Source organism: Aulonocara stuartgranti (genome assembly GCF_965226115.1).
Source record: "Aulonocara stuartgranti genome assembly, chromosome: 1".
NCBI lineage: Eukaryota > Metazoa > Chordata > Actinopteri > Cichliformes > Cichlidae > Aulonocara > Aulonocara stuartgranti.
In genome coordinates, this window is record NC_138939.1 from 6,976,129 (window position 1) to 6,988,742 (window position 12,614).

A 12,614-nucleotide genomic window follows, 5' to 3' on the forward strand; every position below is an offset into this window, starting at 1 on the left:
AATATTGCTGTTCATTTTTTGTGAGGGAATCTATTTGTAAGGAATTCCCCTAAACTCTTTGAAGGACCCTTTGAGGTCCCAGAGCCCCTCTTTGGGAACTTGTGGGCAATGAATCACCGCATCCTCGCCAAACACCACAGAGGCATGATCAAGCTTGTAGAAGGTAATTGGCGCCAACAGCTGGATGTAATCAGCACACAGCGTTATGAGGCGCTCACTGAAGACGTCAGTGACGTCTTTGGAAAGAGACATCTGTGATCACAAGATTAGAAGTCATTACCATTGTAGCCCAGAACAGTGGTTTCCAAACTGGGACGCTGGGAATTCTTGGAGTCGTCGTGAAGAATCCACTGGGTCCGCAGCAAAATGAGTATTAGTTTAATTTGACTGTTAACACAAGGAGGGAATGCATGTTCTAACCAGAGGTTTCAGTCATTTCAAAGTAAAGACACACAAATTCACAAATCTTTCATCAAATGGCGCATCAAAGTGAATTTTCATTTGGCTGTCAGCTCTGCGGGGTGTGCCAGAATACAGATAAATGTTTAAATATGAAAAACTGGAAAAGCTAGAACCCTTCTTGTTACAGTGCACTGCAATGGTAAAACAAACATGCAAAATGACTTGAAATGGACTGCATACAGTCGCATGTGAGCATACTAGGAAAAAACAAATGTCTTTTTTCGCAGGTTTCCACACAGTCTGATCTGTATTTGATCTCTTTTCATTTCAGAACTATCATGAATTGTAACCTGAAGTCTATCCAGCCTCGAGCGTTTGCTCAGAACCCGCACCTAAGCACCATGTGAGTAAACACTCCATCTTTGAGACCATGTTTCCTGTGCCATGAAAAGATTTATTATGTTATGTGACGTTTGACAGCTTGTAGTCGGCTGTATGGCTGTAGATGACTTAGTGTTAAACAGCAGATGATGCAATTGATAGAGGTTGGCTTCAGGAAAATTGTGGCATTGCCATTACTGTCGCAACTGCTGCACATCTTAAATGAGACATCCATTATTTGCTTTGGATAATTGGATTCCTATCTGCCCCGGGTTCTTTGTGCTTCGGTAGAGCAGCATGCCGAAGACGCAGTTCCATTTAGTCTGCACTCGCCAAATGGACAATTTGTCCAGGAGGCCGAGCATCAGAGAGCTGGGCAAAGTAATTTCTTTAACAAAAGCTGATGTGTCACCATATGACAGCCTGTTATTCCCCAATTTTCCAGGAGTAAACACGTTGAGGAACTCACTCACAGTATTTTACCTGAACACGCTGCCATTTGCAATTTCCAGTCATCGACTGATAGGCAGCTTGGTCTCTTTTCTACTGCAGATGACTGCTGTTAGGCTTAAATCTGTGTGTGTGGGAGAGAGAGAGAGAGACAGCAAGTAGCAGTTCATAATATGGAAACTAAAAATGCAGCATTTTTCATTTGAGAACTTAATCATACCTGTTACTGAGGCGGAAAAATACTGGTTGGACTATGCTGTCATACAAGCTGACTTTTTGGCATCTGAGTATGTGTGTGAGTTCCTGGGTGCACACACTTTTGTCTTTTTAGTGTGTAGACTGCTTTAAAAAATGTTGACATTACTGGTGTCTTTATCTAGTTAGGTGTTTGGTTGAGCTAATCGAGCCCATCAACATTTAATGAAAGTTATTTAAATCCTGCCTTCACTTTAATTTTCTTTCGAGAAGATGGATTTGCTTACACAAGACCGAAAACAAATAAATGATTGTAACCTTCTCACCTCTTCCTCCATTTCTCCCGCTAAAAATAATTGCTGTGCAGTGGTACGGGACTAAAAAAAGATAGAAGAGGTGTAGAACACATAAAAGAAGAACAGGTGAATGAATATTCATGCTTCTTTCCCTTTTATTCTCACTTATGGTGTAATATAAATAAATGAGTGTGAGGTTCAGACCCACAGTGATAATTAAGATGCAAACAATTTGAGCTAACATCAAAATCTCACCAGAGATGTGTTAATTAATGTGTGTCTTGAAAAAGCCTGTCCCAAATATATTTTGAAATTCTATTACGTTTCCAATCCAACAATCTATAAAATGTTGTTTGACAAGTTTTTTTTTTTTAAAAAACCCAAAAAAGCAAGTGTTGATCATGTTATTTTAGCCTCCGGTACATTCCTACTGTTCCTACATGGAGGCATTTGGATTCCAACCACTGAACACCCCCACTTCAGGCAGTCCATGACAGGCCTCTATTGTGCTCTTGTTAATGCAGGTGGACAGTTGCTAGGTGACTCTGAGGATGATGATGTCAAAGAAGATTAATTATTATGCCTGTGCTTAGCCTCAGAAGACCGACCTCATTGATGTCTGTGTCAGACAGGTCTGCTCAAAGCCCAAGCCATCAGACACTCAACTGGTTGCTGCTTTGTGAGGAGAATTGAAGCTATTGTCTTCATCACATGTTCAGGCCAAAACAGGCTCAATTAGTCACAGCGAAGATATCATTAATCCCGTGCGCTACAAACGTGATGACTGTAATTAAAACCCACCCTAGTTATGTTCTCTTTTCAATCAGTATTCTTCTGCTCTGTTTTTGAAGACGTGTAGCGTCCATTATTTTGCATGTATTACAGTATGTCTTGGTGAAAACGAGCACATCAATACAAAGAGGTGGGATCGTGTTTACTTTTTTAACCATACCAAATCCAAACAAGATACACGATAGAAGTGACATGGGTTGCACTGGTTTAGTACCTTTGCTTCACAGCAAGATGGTTCTTGCTTCAAACCCGCTGGCTAGGGCTAGGGAGTTTCTATGTTCTCTCCTTGTGCCTGTGTGGGTTCTCCCTCTTCCCATAGTCCTAAGACATGCATGTTAGGTTAAGTGAGCGTGAATGTGAGCATGAATGATGCTTCTTGGTCTAAGCCTTGTGAAACCGGCGACATGTCCAGAGCATACCTTACCTATCGCCCAATGATAGCTGAGATAAGCTCTAGCTTGTACAATTTAGTTGATCATGAATTGTAAAAGTGCTTCACAAAACAGATGGAAAAAACAGAAATAACAGAAATTGAAGGAATTGATAGCACACTGGATATATCTGCTGAAGTGGATCCTCCAAACATTCCCATGTGTAGCGAAGTTATAAACTAGCTTATTATGTGCATTTATAACAGATCGGCGCATCAAACACCTTCCACATTTGCTTTAACTTAGTAAGGTCTGATACCTGTGGCTGTAAAAAGAAGTCTATATGTATAATAAATCATCTTAGTACTCCCTTGATTTTTGACCTAAGTAAACACATTTTCTTATGAGTTTTTGTGTCAAACTCTAATTTAATGGTTCATTTAATAAACATGTCTTGTTTTTAACAAATGGTTACATCTAGATTAAAATCAGCAATAAAGCAGGGTACTTTAGGACAGGGCTACTTTGTAGTTGACAAGACACTGCTGTATGAGCATGCAGTGTCTTATATGAAGTGAAAAATGCTGCTGAAAACACCCCACAGCAACAGCGATCTTTATAACAGCTAGTAAAAGTATAATACAGCTTTAAACCATGCTGGTCTGAACTGTGTCCACCTCTTTCAGTAGAAATGAATTTAGCTATATTTAAAATCCTTTCCTGTGGCATTGTTTATTTTCCTAACAGCACTTGTCAAAGCATCAGTGTTGTCATCGTGAGATGACCTCTGTGGGCCCTCTATATTTTATGTGAGCCCAAAATAAACCTAATTACAATATACCATAGCCTGTGAGAGTGCTTTATTCTCATCAGTGGGATTCTGCAATTCATAGCAGAGGTCCAAGAGATTTTATCCATGAGCAACCAATGCATTCAGTAGCCCTGCAGATTACTGATGTGTCCTTGGGCAACACATGCAGTCCTTAATTTCTGCTAAGACGATTAAGACGAGCGCTTCAACTGAGCGACATGTAGGTAAATATAAACTGTGCAAGGCTCCAGAATGTGATTAACTCTCCAGTATTAAATATGTGTAACATCGACAAATATTTGTGCAGCACTTTGAATTAATGTGCTTACAAGACATAAACATGAAATCAACAAACTGTCATAACATTTACATTTTAAACATCAAGCTGATGCTGGAAAAATTTACAATTAGTGGTACAGTTAAAAAAAAAAAAAAAAAAAAAAGATTTCCAATTGAACATTGCATAAGTAAACTAAGTGTGACCCAAAAATTATACAGCATGGCAGGGTGGTGATGAGACAAAATATTTAATCAATGTATTACTGACACTTACAGTGCTTAACAAATTTAACCACCTGCCATAAAAACAAGACAGAAGAAAAATATAGAAATAAAATATAGGAAAACTATAGAAAAACTAGAAATCTATAAAAACTAAAAGTGATATTATTTATTAGGAAAGTTCAAACTTGTGAGTCAGAAATGAATCAAGCATAACAGTCAAACACTAAAACATGTTTTTTCTGTTCATCACTGTAAATAAATAACTAATATGGCATCTTAATCAAAACATAATAATGTGCTTTACTGTTTTTTTCTTTTAAAAAAACACTATATTTGAAAAAATAGTAGATAACAATTAGGGGATAACAATAATAATTACATATCACAATATATCATATCATAATATGATTTTGATTAAAGTGCTTGGGCATATGATGGGTTAACCATTACAGAAACATAAAAAAAAATTATTTTAGTAATTACCAGTACTGTTAATTGCAGCTGTGGCATAAACCTTACACTGAGTAGTGATCTTGCGTTTCCACTCTGTGGTCTTGAACACTACTTCGCAGGCAGAAATCGTATCTCTTCAGCTGCACTCAATTCATTTAACTCAAATTTCAAAACCCGCTCAATTCTAATTACTCCTGGAGTGCCCCAGGGATCTGCCCTGGGGCCTCTTTTATTTATCATCTATATACTTTATCTTGGTCATGTCATAGATAAATTAATTCTTACTTTCCATTGTTGTGCTGATGGTATCCAGCTCTACCTGTCTACTAAACCTACTACCACTATCACACCTGCTCTCATCTTCTCAAATAGCCTTATCGATAAAACGGTAGTTCTCCTCATTGGCATCAAATCCAACTTGTCTAAATGTAACAGTTTTTCACTCCCCATTGCCATCCTTGCTCACACCTTGGTTATGTCCAACACTGACTACTGTAACTCTCTTCTTATTGGTCTTCCTCTCCTATTGTTATTTATTTAATTCTTTCTTTGTTTGGTGAGTGAAACTTTTAAGTAAGCCTCATATTCTAGCCTCTGAGGTCAGTGAGGTCAGATTTATGATTACACCTCCCTTCATCTTAAAATAAACTATCTTCTGTTTTCCAGAAAATACAGTGGCTTGCAAAAGTATTCGGCCCCCTTGAACCTTTCCACATTTTGTCACATTACAGTCACAAACATGAATCAATTTTATTGGAATTCCACGTGAAAGACCAACACAAACTGGTGTACACGTGAGAAGTGGAACGAAAATCATACATGATTCCAAACATTTTTTACAAATAAATAACTGCAAAGTGGGGTGTGCGTAATTATTCAGCCCCCTTTGGTCTGAGTGCAGTCAGTTGCCCATAGACATTGCCTGATGAGTGCTAATGACTAAATAGAGTGCACCTGTGTGTAATCTAATGTCAGTACAAATGCAGCTGCTCTGTGACGGCCTCAGAGGTTGTCTAAGAGAATATTGGGAGCAACAACACCATGAAGTCCAAAGAACACACCAGACAGCTCAGGGATAAAGTTATTGAGAAATTTAAAGCAGGCTTAGGCTACAAAAAGATTTCCCAAGCCTTGAACATCCCATGGAGCACTGTTCAAGCAATCATTCAGAAATGGAAGGAGTATGGCACAACTGTAAACCTACCAAGACAAGGCCGTCCACCTAAACTCACAGGCCGAACAAGGAGAGCGCTGATCAGAAATGCAGCCAAGGGGCCCATGGTGACTCTGGACGAGCTGCAGAGATCTACAGCTCAGGTGGGGGAATCTGTCCATAGGACAACTATTAGTCGTGCACTGCACAAAGTTGGCCTTTATGGAAGAGTGACAAGAAGAAAGCCATTGTTAACAGAAAACCATAAGCAGTCCCGTTTGCAGTTTGCTACAAGCCACGTGGGGAACACAGCAAACATGTGCAAGAAGGTGCTCTGGTCAGATGAGACCAAAATGGAACTTTTTGGTCTAAATGCAAAACGCTATGTGTGGCGGAAAACTAACACTGCACATCACTCTGAACACACCATCCCCACTGTCAAATATGGTGGTGGCAGCATCATGCTCTGGGGGTGCTTCTCTTCAGCAGGGACAGGGAAGCTGGTCAGAGTTGATGGGAAGATGGATGGAGCCAAATACAGGGCGATCTTGGAAGAAAACCTCTTGGAGTCTACAAAAGACTTGAGACTGGGGCGGAGTTTCACTTTCCAGCAGGGCAACGACCCTAAACATAAAGCCAGGGCAACAATGGAATGGTTTAAAACAAAACATATCCATGTGTTAGAATGGCCCAGTCAAAGTCCAGATCTAAATCCAATCGAGAATCTGTGACAAGATCTGAAAACTGCTGTTCACAAACGCTGTCCATCTAATCTGACTGAGCTGGAGCTGTTTTGCAAAGAAGAATGGGCAAGGATTTCAGTCTGTAGATGTGCAAAGCTGGTAGAGACAGACCCTAAAAGACTGTATGCAGCAAAAGGTGGTTCTACAAAGTATTGACTCAGGGGGTTGAATAATTACGCACACCCCACTTTGCAGTTATTTATTTGTAAAAAATGTTTGGAATCATGTATGATTTTCGTTCCACTTCTCACGTGTACACCAGTTTGTGTTGGTCTTTCACGTGGAATTCCAATAAAATGGATTCATGTTTGTGGCTGTAATGTGACAAAATGTGGGAAAGTTCAAGGGGGCCGAATACTTTTGCAAACCACTGTAGTTAATATCTGATAACCTAATTCAATGATGCTGAGTTCAGAGATACCAATAAAAAATTCAGTCACATACACTTTTATTACAAAATGCAAATGACTTTTTTTTTCATTGTATTTCAGTTTCCTTAACACAATTTGCATGTTTTCAGAGGTTTCTTTTAAATGGACAGAATGACCAATCAGTAATTGCTGCCATCCCAAAGTGGATAGCATTTTAGGCTGGCTTTTGAGTTGTCAATGAACAACCTCCACTCATCTGCATCATACTCACAACCTATTGCTCTCAAAAGATTTTCATAATCCCCACTATAGACAAAGTCATCATCAATTTCAAAGAATGGAATAAGATCCTTCTCACGATGCCTATAAAGAGAAAATTTAGATGCTAGAGCAAGGAGGTTTTTCCTCGCTGAGGCTAGACCCAAGCGACTCAGTTGCTTCCTTTGGCAGATCAAAATCTCGTACTAAATCATTTAGCTCTGACAGATGAGGTACTAGAAGACAACTTTTTCAAATCTTCATCACTTTGCATCTGGAGACAAAACATCATCATACTCATCTCACTCCTCATCTAAGCCAGTAACAATGGGAGGTGGTATTTCATTTAAATGTGTTACTGGTCTCATTGCTGATGGCAGGTTAGGGTAAGTAAGAGATTATTTGGTTTTGGAATGGTATCCAGAAATATTGACTAAATAGAAGTAGCAGTCATCAAAGTGTTTCAGTGGCTCCCTTTATTCCATTGGAATATGAAACCCAAGCTTTTGAGTTCGGCTTGTCTTGGTCGACCACAAATATGCCAAGCAAAAAAAAAAAAGAAAAGAAAAAAAAAAGCTGCAAAAAAACATCTGGATCACACTTGCAAGTGCTAATAGTGAAACATGCTATGTGCAAAATAGAACAAAATAGATATTATTGTTGAAATCAGCAAACCAAAATTAGGGAAAAGAGTAATCAAGCGTTAAATTTCATATAGCAAATGTGATTTAGGGCAGTGGAGAAAATCACACATCAGCATCACCTGATAAGGATTTTAAAGTTCCTTTTGCAAAGGATTTTTAGGTTGTAATCCTGCAAAATGACTCACTGGTTGTGCTGGTGCATTCGGAACAAAAAACAGCAGGGATGCTTCTTGAAGTTGCAGTAAAAGTAGAACAGAAGATGATCAAACTAATCAGCATTCTACACCAACAGCACAACCTCTCGTTTAAAGTGGCTCGATTGTTTTGTTTTGATGGTGATCTGACAGATGTTAAAGTACCACCCATGAGTGTAACATCAGTTTTTAAAGCTGACCAGACAGGACTTCTGTCATTAGTGGATGAGAGAGGACATGGACCAGAATGCGATTTTGCTAATTGTTCAACTGTGTGCACTTAGAGGACTTTAGCACTTCAGTGTGCAACGCTGTTGTATTAAATGCTTGTAAGTATTCTTTCTGTCATATGGCAAAAGCAAAACCATAGGAACTATAAAGGAACAAATACACCAAAACAGTTTTAAAATATTTACATTTTTTATTAGGCTTCTTTGATTATTATATAAAAACAATAAAACCATTCTCCAGTTTATTCACTTAAAGTCACAGTTCTTAGGTGGTTGCTTCAGCTTAGAAAATAGGCCTTAAACATGAATGCGTGTTAGTCTGCTACTTTTGGAACGCAATACTCCTACCAGCACATCTAACTTTATTTACTATGTTCTGATATTTCAAACTTAGAAACAAAAGCAATAATAAAGGAGTCACAGAATGCATTAATAATTTATGGGCACTTTGTTAACTTGTGGCTATGGTTTGCATACAATATTACTACATGCAGTTTTTAATTAGTCAATATTCAAGTTGAGATATACAGTTCTGTAATTTCTAAAGGCTTTGAGTGTAATGGGCTTTTTTCCAGAAGTCTCAGCCCAATCAGTTCAGGAAAATGTGCTGATTGTGCAAATTATTGGAACAAGTTTCTATTTTATTTAGATAAACATAAAAACTTTCCTCTGGTGAAGCAGTTTAAGAATATCTCTATGGGATATCTGTCTTCAAAAAGACAACTCATCAAGTAAACATATTACTGTGTTTGTCTCAGTGGCACCAGTGACGCAGCAGCAAATCCCATCTCACCAATTGTTGTGGCTGGAGAAACTCATGAAACGGCCTCAATCCTCTTAAGTACCACAAAGGGACATTAAAGGAACAATCAGTAATATTTTGCACTGTTGTTGCAGATAATGACAATTTCCAGTGCCAGCAAGTCAATGGTTATCAATGCCTGCTGATATTCTGAGCTTCATAAACAAGCAGTCACGTCTTGACTCCATATTTCATCACATGCATGTCCAGCATTTGCTCCCCTGATGACCCTTGACGTGTGTTACCACACTTAGCTCAGTTTCATTCACCAATGTATGGATAAATATGCAACAACCATACACCAAAAGAAGTTAATTTGCTTGGCAGTTTCTCCTCTTAATTTTACACCACATAGGATTGTTTTAATGTTTCTAGGCAGCCACTTATTCTATAAATAATGTATGAATGACACATTATCACATTATCATAGCTGACTTTTTATTCATCTTCTACTTCACTTCACGCCATGAACAATACTCACCTGTAACCGCAGCTTTTGAGTGTGTCAGTAAATACTGTAAAATGATGTGGGGAAGTCTAAAACGCATAGACATGACATACAAAATTTTACTTAGTAAATCACTGAATATAGGCATTTGTTACACTACCCATTTCATTATTTTTATCTTAACTTATAACGCCGCTTGAGGTGCACTCTTATATAATTACCATGTAACGACATCTAATATATCTATATTTGTAATGGTATATATACTTTAGGCTACAGTCCCACACACCAATACAAAGATAATGAGCACACAAACACGATATTTCAACTGTGACTCTACTGTAGATGTTCAAGAAGAATTCTGTTTCTGTTACCTGTTGAAGATCGGGTTCTTGTTGCTTTGCTGGGGTCAGCAGATATTCAGCTGTTGCAACATTCACAGTCTTTTCTTCTAGGTTTGTGTTAGCATGCTGCAAGATTGTGTTTTCTTATCAGCAATAGATAGTTGTTTCTATCCAGGATACATTTTGCACTTTACTGTAACTTTCTTCTTCTGGTTTGTGACCCCCCCTGGTAACCACTGTTTGCTAGAGAAAACTGTGTATTCCCTAACCTGTTAACAAGTGCTTTGCAGGAGTTTCCAACAGCAGCGCACAACTTTTACTTTAAAAGCAAACATTCTCGACTTTGACAAAATGCACAATTTTCCCTATTGACTGGAGATCCCCTGGGAAACATGATACATGGTGACCTGTGTAACTGATGCCTTAGTCAGAAGCATTAGGCTAATGAAGAATGCATGCTTGCATGTGTTGTAGTTTTCATAACATGTATGACACTTAGCTAAAAAAAAATCCATGGGCCTGTTGTTGAGGGTGACATGTACTGCAGCATATACAGTTAAACAACAAGAGGAAAATATTCCACATAGTCTTGGGTTTATTTGAAATGGATACACTGGTCATGTCTGTTGTGATTGCTGCAGTGGCCTGTATTAGTTTTAGAAAAATAAATAAATTTGAGTAGTCAGAGTAGGCATGCTATGTCACTAACATGGCTGTTTTTCATGAAACACAAGGATTATGGTTACTTCCTTTCCTTTTAGTGCATTTGTGTTTAATGGGCTTGACTGATATAGTAGGAAAAAAACAGGCTTTTGAAATATACTGCTCACTGACATTATCAAATGGCATATTCAAAAGTAAATTGAAAGAAAGGATAAAAATAAAAGATACAAAAGATATAGTATATGATACAGTATAGTATAATATAAATAAATGTATAAACAAGTACCGGTACAGACAGGTTTAAATCAGGAAGCATGAATAATTAAATGATAAAATAATAATGCTAAATTCCTTGTTTTGTTTTCTGGTTAAAAACAAATGATTTACTGGCTATCCAGAGTTGTTGTTTTTTTTTTATGCATATTTTATGCCTATTTTATATGAGCTGACAGTTTTTGAAGGCGATAGGAATTTAGGAGGCTTGTTTCACAGCTTAGCTTAGTTTTGATCCTGTGAACACTAACCAAACCTGTTCCAGATAACCCAAGGGGTCTAAATGGTTCAAAAAGACTGTTCAGTGCTTTATAAACAAGTAATAGGATTTTAAAATCCATCCTTTGACACACAAGAAGTTAATGCAGTGATTTAAGATCTGGTCTAGCTAGGCCACTCTATCGGTGTTGGTGAAGACTTGCAACAACATTGTGGGGTTTTTTTTTTGTGCTTTTATCTCTGGCCAACTAAAGATAAAAGTGCAAACATGTTTTTACATCCCTTGTTTAGAGAGACATCCTTTACCTCTTGTTATTTTTTATGGTGATGAAATAGGCATTGATGTGCTTTCAGTGAAAAAAGTAAAAACTAAATGGTTTATACTTTATAATTTGGATAATATCCCATCCATTTGAATAATCTACAAACCTGGTGATGATCGGCTCACTGAACAGAAATCAGTTAACTTCCCAGTGCCTGGTCTGTTTATTTCAAGCACAATTAAAAGTTAAAACAGTCACACTCACTATTGTGTTAAATAAATTAGTAACAGAAAAGCAGGGTGTCTGGGAATTTACTCTAACTAGGAACCCTAAAAGTCCCCTTCAGCAACTCCTTTGTGAGTCTTCAAAACACATAAAGTGATATAAAATGATTGTGCAGGTCGTAGACCTCACTGACTATACTGTGTAAGGACTTGTCAGAAAGCAAACTCCCCAGAGCTTTCTGTGGAAACACTCCACATTACACAAGAATATCAACAGTGCACTTTTAGATATTAAAAAAGTGAAAAATAATAAATCACAATGCTAAAGAATTTTTAAAGCAGTTCCCTGGACAATAGATTAATAAAAATGGTTTAATTTGGATATTTTGACATATTTTACCACTTTTAGCTCAAATATTACAATTATTCAATATTTTTTCTATATCTATTCAATATGAATTACTAACGGATATGCTTTGTGGTGTTATTTGCATTCTACTTCAAACAGAATCAGATATATAGAAAATTATGGCATAGCTGAATAAAGGATACACCTAACTAAGTGTACAAAATCACTTAAACAGACTTTAGTCTTCAATGTCCACACTTACTTCAGAGGCACATGAGGGAATTAATTCCATAGGTTCTGTGTATATGCTGTGAGATTTACCCTGCTTTTAAAACTAATGACAATTTTCATTGTCTTTCTCAGGTAGTATGACCAAAGCAATGAAGCAATGTGAGGAAACGTCTCATAACTCAGATATTCAAAACTTATATAAACGTAAAATTTGCAAGTGAATCAGGGCCTCTACTGTATGAGTAATGTTGTTAGAGTGCTTTATTGCCTCTTTGGTTCACTTAACATATCAAGTAGCCCAGCAGAAACTCTGCAGTGAAGCAAGGTGATTGAAAACTACTTTTACTGAAGCCACAAATCACTGTGGAGCTTGATGCTTGATCGAGACCCCGTGACATCACATTAGCTCACCATCCATCCATCCATCCATCCATCCATCCACCCGCTGTCAAAGGATGAGAGACAGTGTACACAAATACACTGTTAACCCCTCTCGCTTAACAAGAAACAAACCTGTCCACGATTTTTTGGTTAATACACATTCTTCAGT

At 37.7% G+C, this 12,614-nt stretch overlaps 1 protein-coding gene across 3 annotated transcripts in view; it reads left to right on the plus strand.

Annotated features, from left to right (window-relative positions):
- Positions 1-12,614, plus strand: part of ntrk3b (neurotrophic tyrosine kinase, receptor, type 3b) — a 222,188-nt gene that overhangs the window by 45,650 nt on the left and 163,924 nt on the right. For all 3 annotated transcript variants that reach the window (XM_082528888.1, XM_082528887.1, XM_082528889.1), the window contains exon 3: positions 734-805. In XM_082528888.1, the coding sequence (XP_082385014.1) occupies positions 734-805 (72 nt within the window). The remainder of the gene's footprint in view (positions 1-733; positions 806-12,614) is intronic.